The sequence below is a fragment of the Coregonus lavaretus genome, assembly GCF_964263955.1.
Source record: "Coregonus lavaretus genome assembly, chromosome: 5".
Lineage (NCBI taxonomy): Eukaryota > Metazoa > Chordata > Actinopteri > Salmoniformes > Salmonidae > Coregonus > Coregonus lavaretus.
Genome location: NC_139992.1, coordinates 10,335,389 through 10,359,234, shown reverse-complemented (window position 1 = coordinate 10,359,234; position 23,846 = coordinate 10,335,389). Strand labels below are relative to the sequence as shown.

General features: G+C 45.3%; 1 protein-coding gene across 1 annotated transcript in view; it reads right to left on the bottom strand.

The window, feature by feature from the left end:
* Positions 1-9,559: 9,559 nt before the first annotated feature.
* LOC311128856 (receptor activity-modifying protein 1-like) overlaps positions 9,560-23,846 on the bottom strand; it is an 80,044-nt gene continuing 65,757 nt past the window's right edge. Inside the window, exon 3 of the mRNA XM_084161076.1 lies at positions 9,560-10,709. Coding sequence (XP_084017202.1) covers positions 10,454-10,709 — 256 coding nt within the window. The 3' untranslated portion in view covers positions 9,560-10,453. The remainder of the gene's footprint in view (positions 10,710-23,846) is intronic.

Sequence of the window (23,846 nt, the reverse complement as noted above, 5' to 3'; positions counted from 1 at the left end):
TCCCCCAACTCAACACTGTCTCTCCCCTCACTGAACATTGTCTCTCCCCCCAACTCAACACTCTCTCCCCCCCACTCAACACTCTCTCCCCCCCACTCAACACTGTCTCCCCCCCACTCAACACTGTCTCTCCCCCTCTCTCCTCCCACTAAACACTTTCTCTCCCCTCACTCAACACTGTCTCCCCCCCACTCAATACTGTCTCTCCCCCCCCACTCAACACTGTCTCTCCCTCCCACTCAACACTGTCTCTCCCCTCACACAACAGTGTCTCTCTCCTCACTCAACACTCTCTCCCCTTTCTCTCCCCCCACTCAACACTGTCTCTCCCCCCAACTCAACACTCTCTCCCCCCAACTCAACACTGTCTCTTCCCAACTCAACACTCTCTCTCCCCCAACTCAACACTGTCTCTCCCCCCAACTCAACACTGTCTCTCCCCCAACTCAACACTGTCTCTCCCCTCACTCAACAATGTCTCCCCCCCCCACTCAACACTGTCTCTCCCCCCAACTAAACACTGTCTTCCCCCCAACTCAACACTGTCGCTCCCTTCTCAACACTCTCTCTCCCCCAACTCAAAACTGTCTCTCCCCCAACTCAACACTGTCTCTCCCCCAACTCAACACTGTCTCCCCCCCACTCAACACTGTCTCTTCCCTAACTCAACACTCTCCCCCCACTCAACACTGTCTCCTTCCCACTCAACACTGTCTCCCCCCACTCAACACTGTCTCTCCCCCTCTCCCCCCACTCAACACTGTCACCCCCCCACTCAACACTGTCTCTCCCCCCAACTCAACACTGTCTCTCCCCCCAACTCAACACTGTCTCTCCCCCCAACTCAACACTGTCTCTCCCCTCACTGAACACTGTCTCTCCCCCCAACTCAACACTCTCTCCCCCCCCACTCAACACTCTCTCCCCCACTCAACACTCTCTCCCTCACTCAACACTGTCTCCCCCCCACTCAACACTGTCTCTCCCCCTCTCTCCTCCCACTAAACACTGTCTCTCCCCCCACTCAACACTGTCTCTCCCCCCCACTCAACACTGTCACCCCCCACTCAACACTGTCTCTCCCCCCAACTCAACACTGTCTCTCCCCCCAACTCAACACTGTCTCTCCCTCACTGAACACTGTCTCTCCCCCCAACTCAACACTCTCTCCCCCCACTCAACACTCTCTCCCCCACTCAACACTGTCTCTCCCCCCCACTCAACACTGTCTCTCCCCCCCACTCAACACTGTCTCTCCCCCCCACTCAACACTGTCTCTCCCCCCACTAAACACTGTCTCTCCCCTCACTCAATACTGTCTCCCCTCTCTCTCCCCCCCACTCAACACTGTCTCTCCCCCCAACTCAACACTGTCTCTCCCCTCACTCAACACTGTCTCTCCCCCCACTCAACACTGTCTCTCCCCTCAACTCAACACTCTCTCCACCCCCATTCAACACTGTCTCTCCCCAACTCAACACTGTCTCTCCCCCAACTCAACACTCTCTCCCCCACTCAACACTCTCACCCCCACTCAACACTGTCTCCCCCCCCACTCAACACTGTCTCTCCCACCCACTCAACACTCTCTCCCCCCCACTCAACACTGTCTCTCCCCTCACTCAACACTGTCTCTTCCCCCCACTCAACACTCTCTCCCCCACTCAATACTGTCTCCCCCCCACTCAACACTGTCTCTCCCCCCCACTCAACACTCCCCCCCCACTCAACACTTTCTCCCCCCCACTCAACACTGTCTCTCCCCCTCTCTCCCCCCACTCAACACTGTCTCTCCCCTCACTCAACACTGTCTCCCCCCACTCAACACTGTCTCTCCCCTCACTCAACACTCTCTCCCCTCTCTCTCCCCCCACTCAACACTCTCTCCCCCCAACTCAACACTGTCTCTCCCCCCAACTCAACACTGTCCCCCCCACTCAACACTGTCTCTCCCCCCAACTCAACACTGTCTCTCCCCCCACTCAACACTGTCTCTCCCCCAACTCAACACTCTTCCCCCCCACTCAACACTCTCCCCCCCCACTCAACACTGTCTCTCCCCCCACTCAACACTGTCTCTCCCCTCACTCAACACTGTCTCCCCCCCACTCAACACTGTCTCTCCCCCAACTCAACACTGTCTCTCCCCCCAACTCAACACTGTCTCTCCCCTCACTCAATGCTGTCTCCCCCCCACTCAACACTCTCTCCCTCCCACTCAACACTGTCTCTCCCCCCAACTCAACACTGTCTCTCCCCCCAACTCAACACTGTCTCTCCCCCCCACTCAACACTGTCTCTACCCCCAACTCAACACTCTCTTTCCCCTCTCAACACTCTTTTCCCCCAACTCAACACTGTCTCTCCCCTCACTCAACACTGTCTCTCCCCCCAACTCAACACTCTCCCCCCCACTCAACACTGTCTCTCCCCCCACTCAACACTGTCTCTCCCCCAACTCAACACTATCTCTCCCCTCACTCAACACAGTCTCTCCCCCAACTCAACACTGTCCCTCCCCCACTCAACACTCTCCCCCCCACTCAACACTGTCTCTCCCCCTCACTCAACACTGTCCCTCCCCCAACTCAACATTCTCCCCTCAACTCAACACTGTCTCTCCCCCTCTCTCCCCCCATTCAACACTGGCGGTAGGTAGCCTAGCGGTTAAGAGTGTTGGGCCAGTAACCAAAAGGTTGATGGTTTGAATCCCCAAGCCAACTAGGTGAAAAGCACAGAAGAACTATCAGCCCACAGACAGAAGCACGAGATTGAACTTCACTCAATTTTCTATAGTTTTCCCTGTTTGTTAACACTATTAACATTTCCCTTTACTGTGGCAATTGTTATTGAATCAACGCAATATTAGCCACATTCAATGCAGCATACCGAAACAAAACGAACTATGCAAGAGATGTTGTTGTAGGCAGAATGCATCAGAGTAGGATTCTATTGTGCAAGACTCAGCCCATACTCTACACAGACCAGTCTGGCATAACCAATCAGAGCTGCAGTAGGCCTATATTATTATTATTATTATTTTTTTTTTTTTTTTTTTTCACCTTTATTTAACCAGGTAAGCCAGTTGAGAACAGGTTCTCATTTACAACTGCGACCTGGCCAAGATAAAGCAAAGTAGTGCAATAAAAACAACACAGAGTTACATATGGGGTAAAAAAAACATAAAGTCAGAAATACAACAGAAAATATATATACAGTGTGTGCAAATGTAGCAAGTTATGGAGGTAAGGCAATAAATAGGCTATAGTGCAGAATAATTACAATAGTATTAACACTGGAATGCTAGATGTGCAAGAGATTATGTGCAAATAGAGATACTGGGGTGCAAAAGAGCAAATTAAATAACAATATAGGGATGAGGTAGTTGGGTGGGCTAATTTCAGATGGGCTGTGTACAGGTGCAGTGATCGGTAAGGTGCTCTGACAACTGATGCTTAAAGTTATTGGGGGAGATAAGAGTCTCCAGCTTCAGAGATTTTTGCAATTCGTTCCAGTCATTGGCAGCAGAGAACTGGAAGGAATGGCGGCCAAAGGAGGTGTTGGCTTTGGGAATGACCAGTGAGATATACCTGCTGGAGCGCAGACTGCGGGTGGGTGCTGCTATGGTGACCAATGAGCTAAGATAAGGCGGGGATTTGCCTAGCAGTGATTTATAGATGGCCTGGAGCCAGTGGGTTTGACGACGAACATGTAGTGAGGACCAGCCAACAAGAGCGTACAGGTCACAGTGGTGGGTAGTGTATGGGGCTTTGGAGACAAAACGGATGGCACTGTGATAGACTACATCCAATTTGCTGAGTAGAGTGTTGGAGGCTATTTTGTAAATGACATCGCCGAAGTCAAGGATCGGTAGGATAGTCAGTTTTACGAGGGCATGTTTGGCAGCATGAGTGAAGGAGGCTTTGTTGCGAAATAGGAAGCCGATTCTAGATTTAACTTTGGATTGGAGATTCTTTATGTGAGTCTGGAAGTTGAGTTTACAGTCTAACCAGACACCTAGATATTTGTAGTTGTCCACATACTCTAGGTCAGACCCGTCGAGAGTGGTGATTCTAGTCGGGTGGGCGGGTGCTAGCAGCGTTCGATTGAAAAGCATGCATTTAGTTTTACTAGTGTTTAAGAGCAGTTGAAGGCTACTGAAGGATTGTTGTATGGCATTGAAGCTCGTTTGGAGGTTTGTTAACACAGTGTCCAATGAAGGGCCAGATGTATACAAAATGGTGTCGTCTGCGTAGAGGTGGATCTGAGAGTCACCAGCAGCAAGAGCGACATCATTGATATACACGGAGAAAAGTGTCGGCCCAAGAATTGAACCCTGTGGCACCCCCATAGAGACTGCCATAGGTCCAGACAACAGGCCCTCCGATTTGACACACTGAACTCTATCTGAGAAGTAGTTGGTGAACCAGGCGAGGCAGTCATTTGAGAAACCAAGGCTATTTAGTCTGCCAATAAGAATGCGGTGGTTGACAGAGTCGAAAGCCTTGGCCAGGTCGATGAAGACGGCTGCACTGTATCTCATGATGATGATGAGGTATGTTTTGGACGAGGAGTTCTGTGTTATGTCAAAGATTCACACTAACTGACCTTTTCCTTTGGTTCCTTTTACTTGTTCCGAGTTTTATTATTAAACAGTGTGAAGCTGCATTTCCAGTCTCCAATTACCCTTCTGAAATTAAACAAAGTACTTAAGTCATCAGCTAAGGTCAGGTCTGGATTCAGTTTCTACTGATTTCTAATGCATCAAAGTGATTAATTACATTCTCATTATGAGTTCTGCACCCCTCCACTTCTCATCTCCCCCTCTCTATCTCACACTTTCTCTCATACTTTCTCTATCTCTCTCTTTCTCTCTGTCCCCGTCCCTGCCTGTCTCCCTGTGGAACTGTCTCTTTGGTAATTAGTTAGTTTCTGTCTCCTCTCAGAGCTTTGGGGCCTCTCCACTCCTTCTCCAGAAATAACACAACACCGTGTGATTGCAAATACACCCTGTGTCACTTATCAGACTAACGACTCCTTGGATCATTAGCAAGGAGATGAGTGATTCCAACTTCCGTCATTTTAATTATTCTGAATGTGTCTGTCATCTTTGTGATATCACGGACTGTAGTGTGTTTTGACTTTTAAACACATGATGCTTGTCACCATGGGCCAGTTACAGTAACAACACTGTACGAGATTGTTATTTCCAGAGGAGATAAACAACAGCCATAACAAGACATGATGCTGAGATAAAGACAAAAACGGCAGCGTTTGCTGAGGTTACTCAACAACAAGATAGATATGTGTATCACTGTTGCTAGAACAACAAGATCAGTGTATCGCTGCTGGATAGTGCGTGTATACAGTAGATGATGTGTCCATTATAGATCCAACATGCTTGGGCCTCCTGCCATAAAAGAGGTCTGCCTGGATCTGCCATACTGTATCAGTCTGGATAAATCCAGCAGGAGTTACTGTAGATAACCAGCTGGACGTCTGATAGACAGAGCATTGTTGAAGCGTGAATGGTCAAACACTGTCCCTCCCGAGGTGAAAAGTGTGTATTGACACAGAATCATGCAGTTGTGATTAGAATGGATAATATTGTCCATTCATGATAAGGTTTTATAATGTGGTAGTGTGGACATAGGTTACCACCATATGTTATATTGTTCCTCTATTCTTTTATAAAGATTTCATAATCGGTTCAGTGTGAGCGATCTAAATACAGTAGCTGTTGAGGGGCATTATGAGCTTATGATTTTGCCCCTCTGACTAACACATCAAGGAAGACCTGACAAGTGGATATGTTTCTGTAGAGAGGAGGGCACTAGGACCTCTGGGCCGTGGCAAAGTGGATAAAATGTCTGTAATATAATTTACAGATGTCTGTCTTTCATCACAATATATCAGTTTATTCTCAGTTAGTGTTCAGTCTGTGTGGCAGAATCCAATTTGTCTTAGTCTCCCGTGGGGCTCTGGCATATTTCTGTCATGAACAAACTTTCCCTGAGGTGCTCCTGTGAGGGAACAAAACATATCCCAGAAAGTAGACCAAAACACGGCAGACTACTTTTTCTTAGTCTCTCGGACATGGTATTGTGTGTGCGTGCATGAATTGGTGCCTGTGCCTACAATATACATATTTTTTTTTTTACATACAGTTGAAGTCGGAAGTTTACATACACCTTAGCCAAATACATTTAAACTCTGTTTTTCACAATTCCTGACATTTAATCCTAGTAAAAATTCTCTGTCTTAGGTCAGTTAGGATCACCACTTTATTTTAAGAACGTGAAATGTCAGAATAATAGTAGAGAGAATGATTTATTTCAGCTTTTATTTCTTTCATCACATTCCCAGTGGGTCAAAAGTTTACATACACTCAATTAGTATTTGGTAGCATTGCCTTTAAAATGTTTAACATGGGTAGCCTTCCACAAGCTTCCCACAATAAGTTGGGTTCATTTTGGCCCATTCCTCCTGACAGAGCTGGTGTAACTGAGTCAGGTTTATAGGCCTCCTTGCTCGCACACGCTTTTTCAGTTCTGCCCACATATTTTCTATAGGATTGAGGTCAGGGCTTTGTGATGGCCACTCCAATACCTTGACTTTGTTGTCCTTAAGCCATTTTGCCACAACTTTGGAAGTATGCTTGGGGTCATTGTCCATTTGGATGGCCTATTTGCGACCAAGCTTTAACTTCCTGACTGATGTCTTGAGATGTTGCTTCAATATATCCACATAATTTTCCTTCCTCATGATGCCATCTATTTTGTGAAGTGCACCAGTCCCTCCTGCAGCAAAGCACCCCTACAGCATGATGCTGCCACCCCTGTGCTTCACGGTTGGGATGGTGTTCTTCGGCTTGCAAGGAACCCCCTTTTTCCTCCAAACATAATGATGATCATTGTGGCCAAACAGTTATATTTTGGTTTAATCAGACCAGAGGACATTTCTCCAAAAAGTACGATCTTTGTCCCCATGTGCAGTTGCAAACCGTAGCCTGGCTTTTTTATGGTGGTTTTGGAGCAGTGACTTCTTCCTTGCTGAGCGGCCTTTCAGGTTATGTCGATATAGGACTTGTTTTACTGTGGATATAGATACTTTTGTTTCCTCCAGCATCTTCACAAGGTTCTTTGCTGTTGTTCTGGGATTGATTTGCACTTTTAGCACCAAAGTACGTTCATCTCTAGGAGACAGAACGCATCTCCTTCCTGAGCAGTATGACGGCTGCGTGGTCCCATGGCGTTTATACTTGCGTACTATTGTTTGTACAGATGAATGTGGTACCTTCAGGCGTTTGGAAATTGCTCCCAAGGATGAACCAGACTTGTGGAGGTCTACAATTCTTTTTTTTGAGGTCTTGGCTGATTTCTTTTGATTTTCCCATGATGTCAAGCAAAGAGGCACTGAGTTTGAAGGTAGGCCTTGAAATACGTCCATAGGTACACCTCCAATTGACTCAAATGGTGTCAATTAGCCTGTCAGAAGCTTCTAAAGCCATGACATAATTTTCTGGGATTTCCAAGCTGTTTAAAGGCACAGTCAACTTAGTGTATGTAAACTTCTGACCCACTGGAATTGTGATACAGTGAATTATAAGTGAAATAATCTGTCTGTAAACAATTATTGGAAAAATTACTTTAATGACTCAAAACTATGTGTATGTAAACTTCCGACTTCAACTGTATGAGCATGCGTGAAAGTGTGTATGATTGTGGAAGTGCCATCTCAGCTTTTACAGTCACAGTGACCAGCACTTTCATTAGGATTCTCTCATGGTCTCTGCTCTGTTCTATTCTGTTCTGCTCTGCTCTATTTGGCGCTGTTCTGCTCTGTTTTGCTCTGCTCTGCTCTATTCTGTTCTGTTCTGTTCTGCTATGCTCTGTTCTGGAGAAGGGAGAAGAGAGGGAGAGGAGAGAGATGTAGGTTTGCCCCGGTTGCAGAACTAATGTGGGGGACCCAGGAACATGCCACAGGCTGGGAAAATCAAGCACATTGAAATCCCTGTCAGCTCTGCACCAGCTCTTTCACATGATACTTTTTAAAACTCTGCCTATACTCTGGGATGTAATTAAATGTTCACTACCAACCTCAAATCCCAACCCACAGGCTTTACTACTTTACTATAGTCCTTTTTTCAAGCTTTCTTTGTTTTATTGATTTGCTGGTAATTGTCATGTTTTACGGTTATCACATCAGTTGTAAATTACATAAAATATGCATAAGAACCGGTCACGTTTAATACAGCTATGGCATGACTCTAACTAACCCTGGCCCGCCCTGTCCTTATCTGCAACGCATGTCGAAGCGCAGAGTATTACAGAATGGAGATCCAATGCTTGTGCATCGGACTGAGAGCAGATAGGGTCTTTTATTTGTATGGAGAGACTTAGGTCATATTGGCTTCTTCTCTATTTTTATTTATTTATTTATTTATTTTATTTTATTTATTTTATTTATTTTACCTTTATTTAACTAGGCAAGTCAGTTAAGAACAAATTCTTATTTACAATGACGGCCTACACCGGCCAAACCCGGACGACGCTGGGCCAATTATTTACTCTGCTGTGCTGACTACAGCTGTTGTAGAGTAGGAAAACGTTCATCTGCAGATAACACTAGGATTTTAATAGCCTGTCTCAGACTTGAATCTTTTTTTAAGAGGTGCTGCTGTCTTCAGCCTCAAACAAAAAAATGAATATGGAGGAAACCATTCGTGCTCAGTTCAGTAAGAGGGTTTATTTCTGGGAACCATTAAAACCTAGCCTGATGACCATTCTTTAGCTATCATTCCACTCCTGGTACTCCGTGGCATTTGTCAGTCTCTTTGGCATATGACACAGAGTGGCAAGGAGTGGAATGAAAGCTAAACAGACTGGTACCCAGACTAGATTAAAACACAATTAAATTATAATTAGATAAACATTCCCTCTATATTTAAAGAATTCCCCTGAGGTCTCATTGGATCCCCAACGACTAACAGACAGTTATCATCCGGGAGGTCTTTAACTGCGTTTCCCAGAGTACACTGAGTTCTACACAGGAGCCAGACTCATAATGAAGGGGAGGATTTTGAATACGGGGGCTGAGCAGAGCACCACAAAGGTTTATTATATCTCTTAAAGCAATCAAGGTGCTTTGAAAGGGAGAGAGAGAGAGTTTTCCATTGCCCTGTCAAGAGTAAGCAGGTCGCTAAATGGGGGCTTTGGGAGCCGAGATCTTGTAGACGGCAAAACCGGGTCTCAGCCATAGTAATATAAAGCAATTAGTAAGGCAGCCAGACACACAGACGCTTTGCCTCTCAGTACTAATAAGATGAAGAATACGTCAGAAAATGCCATAAGCAGGATGCTCTGCTCTTAAAGGCAATGTCCCTATCTGGTGATGACAGCATTAGCCTTGCTAAATAGCCAATAAACACAGATGTTACACAGACACGACAGTTTGTCAGTAACTTACAAAACAATCGACTAGCCTTAAGCCTTGTGTGACTACGCAGATAAAAGTAATACTACCAAACCACCGTTACAAAGCACCCGATACACAATGTCACGTCTTTGTTTTTAATCCAAGTTTATTGAACACAGTCATTATGAAATACCTCATTTGCACACTATGTTGTACCTCAGTTTCGCACACGTCCCCCCAAAAAAATAAAAATGTGTCTTTTTCATATTCACTTTCTATTCAAGGCCAAATTCGATTTTAATATTTTTAAAATTATTTTGATTACTGACAGCACTTTGGCACAGTACACAAAGTGACGACTTGAAGGGTGAGTGTAGAAATGTGTTGGTTCTGACAGGGGCAGGGGCAAGGACAGGGACAGGGTGTTGGGTCCAGACAGTGTTTATGAGGAGAGTACAGAGTGCACAGACAGCATCCATAAAGCAGAGAGATGATAGGATAATGCTTTCTATCAACCAATCAGTGACTGACTGTAAGAAGTCCACTCCAGGAGCTGTGCCAAAGTGTCTCAACTCACTGCACAGGAAATTACCTAATGTGTCCAGGAATTCCTTCAAACCAATCAGACAGCATCTGTCCTTCATGGCAAACAGCTTGTGATTCTACACCCAGATTGGATTTAGTAGATAAAGGGCAATGGAAGCACTCTTCCATTTTTAAACCAGTCCGCCTGCAGGGTATAATTACTGTAGATATATGAATTCTCATCTTGTAGTCTGTGTCCTTTCCTATATCCTGTGGCTGTAGGTCAGTCTCCTATCCAACAGAGTGATAGGACCAGAGATGCTCTATAATGTTGTCCTTAAGACAGGCTTTGATAGTCCTCCCAGTCCCTCACCTGGTCCATGATGTCTGTTCTGTAGTAGGTAGCAGCAGTGTTATGTGTATCTGTGTCTGTCATGGGTGGAAGTGAAGGGGGCCCTCCTCTAGACCTCTTCTCCCTGGCTGGTGGCCTGGAGGTTGGGCCTGGCCCCAGCTACACCATGCCTTCACTGCGCTTGCTCCTCCACACCACTAGGGCAGTCATGAGCAACGTGACAAGGATGGGCACCACGATGAATGGCCCAAGGATACGGTTGGGTGGATCACGCAGCAGCCGTCCCGACAGGGAGCAATCGTGGAAGTAGTGCTTGTGGATGCGGATGAAGAACTCGTCCACCAGCCGGTTGGGCCAGAAACAGTCCATCTTCAGAGCGATCAGGTAGGTGCAGTTGGTGAGCTCACCGTAAGGTCTGTCGGGAGAGACGGAAAGAAAGAGAGGGAGGTCACATTAATGGAATGAGGACAAGGTTTATATAGCGTATATCACAATGAGGGTAAATAATAACATTTAGGACAGTTTGGGGCTCTTAATGGGGCTCCAAAGTGTGGTTTTTAAATTGCACACAAGGCTCATGATCTACAGTGTCATTTTATTGAACCTTTATTTAAGCAGGGAGTCATGTTGAGACCAAGAGCAGAAGAACAGAACAGAACAGAGCAGAACAGAACAGAATACAGAACAGAATAGAGCAGAGCAGAACAGAGCAGAACAGAACAGAGTAGAACAGAACAGAATAGAGCAGAACAGAATAGAGCAGAACAGAATAGAGCAGAACAGAATAGAGCAGAGCAGAACAGAATACAGCAGAGCAGAACAGAGCAGAACAGAACAGAGTAGAACAGAACAGAATAGAGCAGAACAGAATAGAGCAGAACAGAATAGAGCAGAGCAGAATAGAGCAGAGCAGAATAGAGCAGAGCAGAGCAGAGCAGAACAGAATACAGCAGAACAGAACAGAATAGAGCAGAACAGAATAGAGCAGAACAGAATAGAGCAGAACAGAATAGAGCAGAACAGAATAGAGCAGAGCAGAATAGAGCAGAGCAGAATAGAGCAGAACAGAGCAGAACAGAATACAGCAGAGCAGAACAGAACAGAACAGAATAGAGCAGAACAGAACAGAACTGAGCAGAACAGAATAGAGTATAACAGAATAGAGCAGAACAGAATAGAGCAGAACAGAATAGAGCAGAGCAGAATAGAGCAGAACAGAATAGAGCAGAACAGAATAGAGCAGAACAGAATAGAGCAGAACAGAGAAGAGCAGAACAGAATAGAGCAGAGCAGAATAGAATAGAATAGAGCAGAGCAGAATAGATTAGAACAGAATAGAGCAGAGCAGAATAGAGCAGAGCAGAACAGAATAGAGCAGAGCAGAGCAGAATAGAATAGAGCAGAACAGAATAGAGCAGAGCAGAACAGAATAGAGCAGAGCAGAATAGAGCAGAACAAGCACAAAAAAGCTAAACACAAATCATATGAAACAAACACATTCTTCAGTAAAAGGCCCTCTAACATCCTCCCGGATTGCCTTGATGGAATGTACTGTAGGCGAAGGTAACTTGAAGTTAGGGGAGAGACTTTGAAAATGAAATACACACACCAAGTACACACACTAATGGTGTAATCAACTGTCGTGTGAAAATCTATATTTTCCCTCTTACAACTCTGCGTGTGTGTGCGTGTGTGTGTGCGTGTGTGTGTGCGTGTGTGTGTGTGTGTGTGTGTGTGTGTGTGCGTGTGTGTGCGTGTGTGTGTGCGCGTGTGTGTGTGTGTGTTTGTGTGTATAGGCCTGCCGTGATTGAGAGTAATGACAGAGGACAGATAGAGCGTGAAAAACAGACACACATCCACCCTCCACTCCTCCTGACAGGTCTCTGATTGAAGGGCTGAGCAAGAGCTCTCCCCCCTCAGAGCATGCCCTCCATTTGGCCTACTATTTCTACCCACATCCTCCCTGGTGTGGCATGCCTGGCATAGCTAGGACCTTTTTATAATCCACAGGTTTCCCTTACACAACCAAGGGGTTGTGTAATGTCTTTCTCAGCTAACCCGATCCCCCAGTGGGAGAGTGATACACGGGGTAAAAGGCAGACCATCTGGCTCATCTTCCAAGGCAGACAGACATTATAATCATGCATGGTGATCATTATGAACAGAAGAGAGGAGAGAAGAGAGAGAGGAAAGAGAGAGGAAGGAGAGGGGGAGAGAGAGAGAGAGAGAGAGAGGGGAGAGAGAAAGAATGAGAGAGAGAGAGATAAAAAAGAGAGAGAAAGAGAGAGGAAGGAGAGGGGGAGAGAGAGAGAGAGAGGGGAGAGAGAAAGACAGAGAGAGAGAGAAAAAAAGAGAGAGAAAGAGAGGAAAGAGAGAGGAAGGAGAGGGGGAGAGAGAGAGGGGAAAGAGAGAAAGAGAGGAGAGCGAGAGAGAGAGTGATAGTTGATATTCTGTGTAGGAGAACACACAGTGTAAAATTAGACCTCCCAGCAAGAATAGAAATATGAGCAAGCTCCTATTCTTTTCTCTCACATTTATCCACGACAGACGTACGGCCATGACAAATTTATTTACATGACATTTAATACCTTTATATTACAGCTGCTTTATTGAAATGACACTCTTGCCAAAGTCACATCATCTGCAACATTTAATCATCGGAGGAAATGAATAGTTCCTAGACAGTCACTTTTCTCTCCCTGTATATTTCTCCAAAACATTTCCCCCTAAGGGCCTATGGCGATGCTTCATTGGCTAAGGCAAGGGCACCCCTGCTGACTGGAACCTATTCAGTACTGAGAACTAAGAGATTTATAATAACCAAGATATGGCACAATTTCAAGAGCTCCACTAACTTGTCTTGTCTCAACACACACAGGAGGTTGTAACTTCTCTTGTCAGTATTAACTTATCTTGTCTGAACTCACACACATAAACCTGTAATCGTATCTTCTGTATGATCTTATCTTATTTACATGACCTAATATGGAGTAAATATATACTCTGGCTCTTCTAATACAGTTTAGCTATGTGACCTGTGTAACAATAACCTGCTGAACAATGTGTAGTGGAGGTTTGCATATGCAGAAGCTGTGGTAGTTATATAGTATAGTATAGTTTTATATTGCAACAGAAGAGAACAGTGGCTAGTGTTATTCCCCTTTTTATTTCTACAGATCCCCCTCCTTCCTGCTCTTCCAGGGAACATGTCAGTGTAAATCCACCCCCTCCTTTCTCTCTCACATACTGTCCTCTTTACTGTCCTCTTCACTGTCCTCTTCACTGTACTCTTTACTTTCCATACTGCAACATGAGAGGCCTTGGAAGCTGTTGACAGACTGACTGATGGCAAGACACACACAGACAGACAGACGGTTTGACACACACACACAGACACACACACAGACACACATACACCATGTACAGTGGCTTGCGAAAGTATTCACCCCCCTTGGCATTTTTCCTATTTTGTTGCCTTACAACCTGGAATTAAAATTGATTTTTGGGTGGGTTTTATCATTTGATTTACACAACATGCCTACCACTTTGAAGATGCAAAATATTTTTTATTGTGAAACAAACAAGAAATAAGACAAAAAAACAGAAAACTTGAGCGTGCATAACTATTCACCCCCCCCAAAGTCAATACTTTGCAGAGCCACCTTTTGCAGCAATTACAGCTGAAAGTCTCTTGGGGTATGTCTCTATAAGCTTGGCACATCTAGCCACTGGGATTTTTGCCCATTCTTCAAGGCAAAACTGCTCCAGCTCCTTCAAGTTGTATGGGTTCCGCTGGTGTACAGCAATCTTTAAGTCATACCACAGGTTCTCAATTGGATTGAGGTCTGGGATTTGACTAGTCCATTCCACGACATTTAAATGTTTCCCCTTAAACCACTCAAGTGTTGCTTTAGCAGTATGCCTAGGGTCATTGTCCTGCTGGAAGGTGAACCTCCGTCCCTGTCTCAAATCTCTGGAAGACTGAAACAGGTTTCCCTCAAGAATTTCCCTGTATTTAGCGCCATCCATCATTCCTTCAATTCTGACCAGTTTCCCAGTCCCTGCCAATGAAAAACATCCCCAGGGATGGTGTTCTCGGGGTGATGAGAGGTGTTGGGTTTGCGCCAGACATAGCGTTTTCCTTCTTTTCCATCTGACCAGAATACCTTCTTCCATATGTTTGGGGAGTCTCCCACATGCCTTTTGGCGAACACCAAACGTGTCTGCTTATTTTGTTCTTTAAGCAACAGCTTTTTTCTGGCCACTCTTCCGTAAAGGCCAGCTCTGTGGAGTATACGGCTTAAAGTGGTCCTATGGACAGATACTCCAATCTCTGCTGTGGTGCTTTGCAGCTCCTTCAGGGTTATCTTTGGTCTCTTTGTTGCCTCTCTAATTAATTCCCTCCTTGCCTGGTCCGTGAGTTTTGGTGGGCGGCCCTCTCTTGGCACGTTTGTTGAGGTGCCATATTCTTTCAATTTTTTTATAATGGATTTAATGGTGCTCCGTGGGATGTTCAAAGTTTCAGATATTTTTTTATAACCCAACCCTGATCTGTAATTCTCCACAACTTTGTCCCTGACCTGTTTGGAGAGCTCCTTGGTCTTCATGGTGCCGCTTGCTTGGTGGTGCCCCTTGCTTAGTGGTGTTGCAGACTCTGGGGCCTTTCAGAACAGGTGTATATATACTGCGATCATGTGACACTTAGATTTTTTCATTTCACTTCACCAATTTGGACTATTTTGTGTATGTCCATTACATGAAATCCAAATAAAAATCCATTTAAATTACAGGTTGTGATGCAACAATTATAGGAAAAACGCCAAGGGGGATGAATACTTTTGCAAGGCACTGTATGCACGAAACAAGATTTACGCTCCAAAGCAACCTAGTGTTCACATTGCTTGCTATAAACAGTTAGCTAACATTTCACTACCTCCGCTCCGATCACCCAGTTCCCATTCCAGGACAAAAATAATGGCACCTTGCACTTAGAAGTGTGTTTTAAACCAACAGGTGGTCAAAAGTCCCCTGACCTTCCTCGACTTACAGAAGCCGCTGCAACCTGGACTCAGGGGTTGACATAACATAGTAAAAGTAAATCCGAGGACGTCTATATTGTTCCACTAATATAGGGCTAGTAAAGGCCCAGTGCACTTCTTTTGGAAAAAAAAAAATCACTAAATGTATTTGAGTGTTTACCAGCATTTGTAACTTGAGTCTGATAATTATCTGTACAAAACAGTTAATCTGATAATGCTTGTGGAATATAAAATACTTTCTTGATAGATGTTTTCCAGTTTCTTGAACTACTTTGCAAATGTAACTTATTTCTATGTGAAAACTGAAATGGTTTATTAATTCCTTTTCCATTTTAGTAGACACTCTTATCCAGAGCAACTTACAGTAGTGAGTGAATACATTTTCGTACTGGTCCCCGTGGGAATCGTACCCACAACCCTAGCATTGCAAGCGCCATGCTCTACCAACTGAGCCACATCATCACAAACCACTTGATGTCTCAATGTACTCAATTACTGTATTGTGCATTGTTTTTCTTCATGGTGATGGAAAGTCTAGATGACCAGCCTATGTACAGTAATGCACATTTACATTGTGGTTTGTAAGGATGGTAAATTAATGGTAAATCAATACTGCACAAAATATGTTTGTTTTCCTTTTTATTCGATCAAGAAAAATATTTAATTTGATGTCTTTTCCCATAACTTTGGAACTTTTGATATAAATGTTTGAGGACAGGGTTGTGTTCTTTCTGGATTTCATTACATTTACATTTTGCAGATGCTCTTATCCAGAGCGACTTACAGTTAGTGAGTGCATACATTTTCATACTGGCCCCCCGTGGGAAACGAACCCACAACCCTGGCGTTGCAAGCGCCATGCTCTACCAACTGAGCTACAGGGGACCATTAGAATGACAATAGCAGAGAAAGGGACAGGGCAACAACTCTTACAATTCCAACTATTGAATCCTGCAAGATACTGTTCTTAATTATACAACTACATTTTTTGCTGAAGCAGAGATGCTGAAAAAATATTGTTGCCTGCGCTACAGAGGTCTATATCGGTCAGCTACTATTAAAGGCCCAATGCACTATTTTTATTAATATTTTGTATTTATTCTGATTCCTCAGGGGGTGCTGCAGCACCCTCAGCACCCCTACTTCCCGTGGCTATGAGGCTAGGGTTAGGTTAAAGGGTTAAGGTTAGGGGAAGGGTTAGCTAACATGCTAAGTAGTAGCTAGAAAGTAGTTTCAAAGTTGCTGAAGTTGTCCATGATGAGATTCGAACATGCAACCTTTAGGTTGCTAGACGTTTTGCATTATACGCATATCCATCCACCCCGACCAATCTCCCTACTTTCGTTTTTGCCTTAAGTAACCTTATGTCTTATGTAACCATACCAAACGTAACATATCATACTAATTAGTGTGTTCCGGATTTACATTTACTTTGTTACGTCTGGTTTATGAGACCAGGCTGGCTTACAGAACTGCTACAGCCCTTTCTTCTGAACCTGTCACATGCTAGCTGCCCACTTGAAATGACATGACGCCACATTTAAAAAGGGCAGGAGGGCAACCCAGTGTAAATCATATCAATGGGCGAGTGGCTCTGTGACATTTACTGAAGACCCTGCTCCGGATAATGTCTTGAGAGCTGATTCTCCTCATCACCCCATCAACCCTCATGACAAAGTGTCCCGATCGTTGAGAGACGGGTCAGACCAAGGTGCAGCGTGGTATGCGTACATGTTTATAGTGAAGATAAACACTCAACAAAATAACAAAATCAACGAAACCATGAAGTCCTATGGGCTATACACAAAACAAGCCAAACAGGAACACAAACAAGATCCCACAACCCAGGCAGGAAAACTGGCTGCCTAAGTATGATCCCCAATCAGAGACAACGAGCGACAGCTGCCTCTGATTGGGAACCACACCCGGCCAAACATAGAATTACAATACATAGATTTTCACACCCTGACCAAACTACCTAGAGAATAACAGTCTCTCCAGGTCAGGGCGTGACAGTACCCCCACCCCCCAAAGGTGCATACTCCGGCCGCACCAACCTGACTTATTAGGGGAGGGTCCGGGTGCGGGCGTGCTCAGGGCGTGACGACCTCTCCCTCTCTGCCTCTCCGTTGCGCCCCTGGTCTGGTCTGGACCTCGGCGTGATGTTACCCCTCTCCTACCTCCCCCGATGCACCAAGCCCTGTCTGGACCCTGGTGTGGGAGGCCCCGACCCTGGAGAGGGGCTGACTTCTGGGTCTGGACTGGGCACCGGTGGAGCGGACTGCTCTGGCTCCGGAGTGGATCCGCTGACCGGAGCTGGACTGGGCACCGGTGGAGCGGACTGCTCTGGCTCCGGAGTGGATCCGCTGACCGGAGCTGGACTGGGCACCGGTGGAGCGGACTGCTCTGGCTCCGGAGTGGCGCCGCTGACCGGAGCTGGACTTAGCACCGGTGGAGCGGACTGCTCTGGCTCCAGAGTGGAGCCGCTGACCGGAGCTGGACTGGGCACACGCACCACTGGTCTGGTGCGAGGAGCAGGCACGGGTCGTGCCGGACTGGAGACACGCACCACTGGTTTGGTGCGAGGAGCTGGCACGGGCCGAACCGGACTGGATACACGCACCACTGGTTTGGTGCGGGGAGCAGGTACGGGGCGTACCGGACTGTGGAGGCGCACTGGAGGTCTGGAGCGTAGAGCTGGCACAACACGTCCTGGCTGGATGCCCACTTCCGCACAGTACGTGTGTAGCGTTAGCACAGGACGCACTGGGCTGTGCACATGCACTGGCGACACAGTACGTAGAACCGGCGCAGGATATGCTGGACCGAGGAGGCTTACTGGAGACCAGGAGCGTTGAGCCGGCACAACCCGTCCTGGCTGGATGCCCATTTTCGGACGGGACGTGCGTGGCGCTAGCACAGGACGCACTGGACTGTGCCGGTGCACTGGCGATACAGTGCGCAGCACCGCATAACTCGGAGCCTGCGCGGTCACACGCTTCCTAGCGTGAGTACGGGGAGTTGGCTCTGCTCTGAACCCTGGCTCCGCCAACCACCCTGTGTGCCTCCCCAAAATGTTTCTTGGGGCTGCTTCTCAGGCTTTCTTCATGACCGCGTCCTCTTGGGTCGCCGTTTCTCCTCTCCTGCCTGGGCTGTCTCCTTCGCCCAGGGTCCTCTATCAGCTACTCTCTCCTTCTCCACCCTCATCCCTTTCAGGGCCTCCATATGCTTGGCCAGATCCTCTCTTATCTCCCCCCAAGTCCATGATCTCTGCTCCACTACCTGTGTCCAGGGTGTCTGCTGCTCCTGGGCACGCTGCTTGGTCCGTGTTTGGTGGGATCTTCTGTCGTTGAACGCGTTCCTTCATCGATCCGGACTGACTGGCTGTACCTGCTGACTCCATCTTGGTGCGTGTTTCTGTCCCGATCGTTGAGAGACGGGTCAGACCAAGGTGCAGCGTGGTATGCGTACATGTTTATAGTGAAGATAAACACTTGACAAAATAACAAAATCAACGAAACCGTGAAGTCTTATGGGCTATACACGAAACAAGCCAAACAGGAACACAAACAAGATCCCACAACCCAGGCAGGAAAACTGGCTGCCTAAGTATGATCCCCAATCAGAGACAACGAGTGACAGCTGCCTCTGATTGGGAACCACACCCAGCCAAACATAGAATTACAATAAATAGATTTTCACACCCTGACCAAACTACCTAGAGAATAACAGTCTCTCCAGGTCAGGGCGTGACACAAAGCCATATGGTTACATATTGAATCAGCAGCTTATAGGTTGAGACTCTGAGATACAATGTCAGAGTCAGACTCTACCAATTCATCATTCAAGATCTTTATTAAACAGGCATCAGTAAGATTGTAATCCAGAGATCACTTGTTTCCTGCACCCATTATGTCATCCCATGAAATCACATAAATGATCCAAATGAATGACTTTGAAAGCTTTGTTTCTGTAGCAGAGGATGAAACAGAGAGATGGTAATTGACAAGTTAGAGAAAGAGCTTAGTTTGCTTAGGGTTTCTTTGCTCCATTGACTGGAAACAAACACAACTCATGTGGGACTCTGAGGCAAACAAAGCGTGAAGCAAATTGGACCCCTTTTATTTGTTGTTGCTGCAGTGAGAAGCCAAACTGATGCATTCTATTGTAGTACAAAACAATAAACAATAACAGACATTCTCCTGATGCCTTTCTCTGTTTTTCTGCTTGGATGAAAAAAAGAAATGAGATTTTCTTATTTCCTGACATAAGAAAGTAAACTAGGATGTTAGAGAGTAGTAGCTTTGTAACCAGCCTTCGATGGGCTACATAGCATCCACTTTGTTGTGTTTGTGTCATCATGGGCCAGTGTGTTTCTAAATACGTTTGGGATATTCATATTTGTGTTGTGGATGACCAGGCTATTGTGCTGCCAGGCAGATCATGCAATAAACACAAGAATGATGCCGTGTAGCAGAGCTCAGATCCATGTAATGTCATTTATTCTCTCTCATCAGTGGAAAGATATTATCCCCAGTGAGAGTTTAACTGCAGAAAATACATGGGTCACGGCTCGGGCCTCCGTTCAAAGGTCACAATAAGACAGACATTTTACTATTTGTCTAATTGACGTTTTCTGTTGAATCTGTTTTAATTTTGGGGGTGTTTCACTCAGAGCAAGCTAGAAATATCACAACAAACATATAGTTTAGGCCTAGATTCATCTGCGCTATTTTTATTTTATTTTACCTTTATTTAACCAGGTAAGCCAGTTGAGAACAAGTTCTCATTTACAACTGCGATAAAAACAACAACACAGAGTTACATATGGGGTAAAAATACATAAAGTAAAAAAATACAACAGAAAATATATATACAGTGTGTGCAAATGTAGCAAGTTATGGAGGTAAGGCAATAAATAGGCTATAGTGCAAAATAATTACAATAGTATTAACACTGGAATGCTAGATGTGCAAGAGATTATGTGCAAATAGAGATACTGGGGTGCAAAAGAGCAAAATAAATAACAATATAGGGATGAGGTAGTTGGGTGGGCTAATTTCAGATGGGCTGTGTACAGGTGCAGTGATCGGTAAGGTGCTCTGACAACTGATGCTTAAAGTTAGTGAGGGAGATAAGAGTCTCCAGCTTCAGAGATTTTTGCAATTCGTTCCAGTCATTGGCAGCAGAGAACTGGAAGGAATGGCGGCCAAAGGAGGTGTTGGCTTTGGGAATGACCAGTGAGATATACCTGCTGGAGCGCAGACTACGGGTGGGTGCTACTATGGTGACCAATGAGCTAAGATAAGGCGGGGATTTGCCTAGCAGTGATTTATAGATGGCCTGGAGCCAGTGGGTTTGACGACGAACATGTAGTGAGGACCAGCCAACAAGAGCGTACAGGTCACAGTGGTGGGTAGTGTATGGGGCTTTGGAGACAAAACGGATGGCACTGTGATAGACTACATCCAATTTGCTGAGTAGAGTGTTGGAGGCTATTTTGTAAATGACATCGCCGAAGTCAAGGATCGGTAGGATAGTCAGTTTTACGAGGGCATGTTTGGCAGCATGAGTGAAGGAGGCTTTGTTGCGAAATAGGAAGCCGATTCTAGATTTAACTTTGGATTGGAGATTCTTAATGTGAGTCTGGAAGGAGAGTTTACAGTCTAACCAGACACCTAGGTATTTGTAGTTGTCCACATACTCTAGGTCAGACCCGTCGAGAGTGGTGATTCTAGTCGGGTGGGCGGGTGCCAGCAGCGTTCGATTGAAGAGCATGCATTTAGTTTTACTAGTGTTTAAGAGCAGTTGGAGGCTACTGAAGGAGTGTTGTATGGCATTGAAGCTCGTTTGGAGGTTTGTTAACACAGTGTCCAATGAAGGGCCAGATGTATACAAAATGGTGTCATCTGCGTAGAGGTGGATCTGAGAGTCACCAGCAGCAAGAGCGACATCATTGATATACACAGAGAAAAGAGTCGGCCCAAGAATTGAACCCTGTGGCACCCCCATAGAGACTGCCATAGGTCCAGACAACAGGCCCTGATGCTATAGCATTATTTAAATTTAAAGGCAATGTTCCCACGTTCGCGGAGACTGCATTCACAGTAAATGATGCATACAGTATGTCGGCTCAATCGGAAGTTACCTTTAAATTTAAATTGTGCTATAACGCGGATCTTCCGCGCTACGGATTGAATCTAACCCCTAGTCTCTCCCAGCATTACGCAATATTTTGGTTCTAGGTTTACGAGATTAAGTGTGCTTGGTGATTTACACTACTATCCTTTGCAAAAGTGTTTTTTCACCTCTAAACCTGCCAAGGCTAATAACTCTGTGAGTCTTAGATATGGTGTGGTTGTTGAAAACGGATGCAGAATAACAGTGTAGAGACTGTTCTAGATTCTTCTGTCTGTGTCTAAAACCGGGAGGTCCAGGAAATGTTCCTCTCTCCATTCACATGGACATGCGGTGGGAAAACCCTCTGTCACATTTTGCCACCATAATTCACCAGATTGAATTTCAGAAGGGTTTAACTCCCCCTAAATATAACTGGGCGGAGGCACAAGGACTAACGTCAACACACAGGGTAACGTGACTGTAGCTTAGCATCAGGAAACCTGCCATTGAATCTTAACTGGAGAGAGGGTTTGGGCAAGTCACATACATGTATTTTTATTTTACCAGGGAAGACATATTGAGACCTACGTCTCTTTTTCAAATGTGCTCTGCACAATACAACACAAATATACACATTATACACAAAATATACATACATACACATATATATACAATACCAGTCAAAAGTTTGGACACACCTACTCATTCAAGGGTTTTTCTTTATTTTTACTATTTTCTACATTGTAGAATAATAGTGAAGACATCAAAACTATGAAATAACAAATCTAGATATACACTACCGGTCAAAAGTTTTAGAACACCTACTCATTCAAGGGTTTTTCTTTATTTTTAATAACACAGATGGAATCATGTAGTAACCAAAAAGGTGTTAAACAAATCAAAATATATGTTATATATGAGATTCTTCAAATAGCCACCCTTTGCCTTGATGACAGCTTTGCACACTCTTGGCATTCTCTCAACCAGCTTCACCTGGAATGCTTTTCCAACAGTCTTGAAGGAGTTCCCACATATGCTGAGGACTTGTTGGCTACTTTTCCTTCACTCTGCCATCCGACTCATCCCAAACCATCTCAATTGGGTTGAGGTAGGGGGATTGTGAAGGCCAGGTCATCTGATGCAGCACTCCATCACTCTCCTTCTCGGGGGTGTGGCCCTTACACAGCCTGGAGGTGTGTTGGGTCATTGTCCTGTTGAAGAACAAATGATAGTCCCACTAAGCCCAAACCAGATGGGATGGCGTATTGCTGCAGAATGCTGTGGTAGCCATGCTGGTTAAGTGTGCCTTGAATTCTAAATAAATCACAGACAGTGTCACCAGCAAAGCACCCCCACACCATAACACCTCCTCCTCCATTTACGGTGGGAACTACACATGCAGAGATAATCCGTTCACCCACACCGCGTCTCACAATGACCCTTCTGTCTGTCTACCCTTCTGTCTGTCTGTCTCTGTGTGTGTGTTTGTTTGTGTGTGTGTGTGTGTGTGTGTGTGAGTGTGTGTGTGTGTGGTGGTTGTTATGTTTTTAAAGAGCTCTCCACATCAGAAGCATTCCACCAGGAGCGTAACACAAGGAAACAATCCCAGCAGCACTTGGGGCCTCTTTGTGAGCGACGAGCGGCACCATGCAGAGGGTCAGGTGCTGTGATACACAGAGAGATCAGAGGACCAGAGGAATATGCCACAGGGAGGAAGGAGAACCAATCAGGGAACAGGATCAACTGAGTTCTGTGTTCTGTGGTAGAAGGCATAGCAGTTGATTGACAGGTGGTCCGTTCCCTCTGTTGCACAAATTCTTGATTGCTTTAGAGATCAGGTCTGCGTAGACATTGTGAATATCAGTTGATCTGTGCAGACCTGTAGTGCACAGAACTTGTGTATCTTGAACATGCATGTACAGTATAAGCTAAAACCTTTGCTCTTTAGAATGATGTACAATGTTTACAGAGGTTTGCTATCTCAGTAGGATGTTGCAGGTTCAATGCTTGAGTTCTTTTCAGACATTATATGTTGCCTGTACAGCTGTAGTAGCAAGACCTCTATCTGCAGCACAGCTGTGGTTCACACATTCTGAACTGTGCAGTTCAGTGCTTACAGTAAAGTGTCTACATCGGACGTCAAATGGAATCTACGATATGGGTTGAAGCAAAAGCCTAAGGCTAAAGGATTGCTTGGGCATTTCTGTCGTTATGACAACAACATTTGACATTTATGAATCTGTAATAATATGTGTAGTCCCACATTAAATCATCTCTGGAGGCAATAGTTGGAGACATTGATCTGACACAAGGTCAAACTGAAAAGTCAAAGGATATGATGTAATAAGTAGAAAAATCATCTTTAAAAGGTTTATAAATTATTATCTCAAATG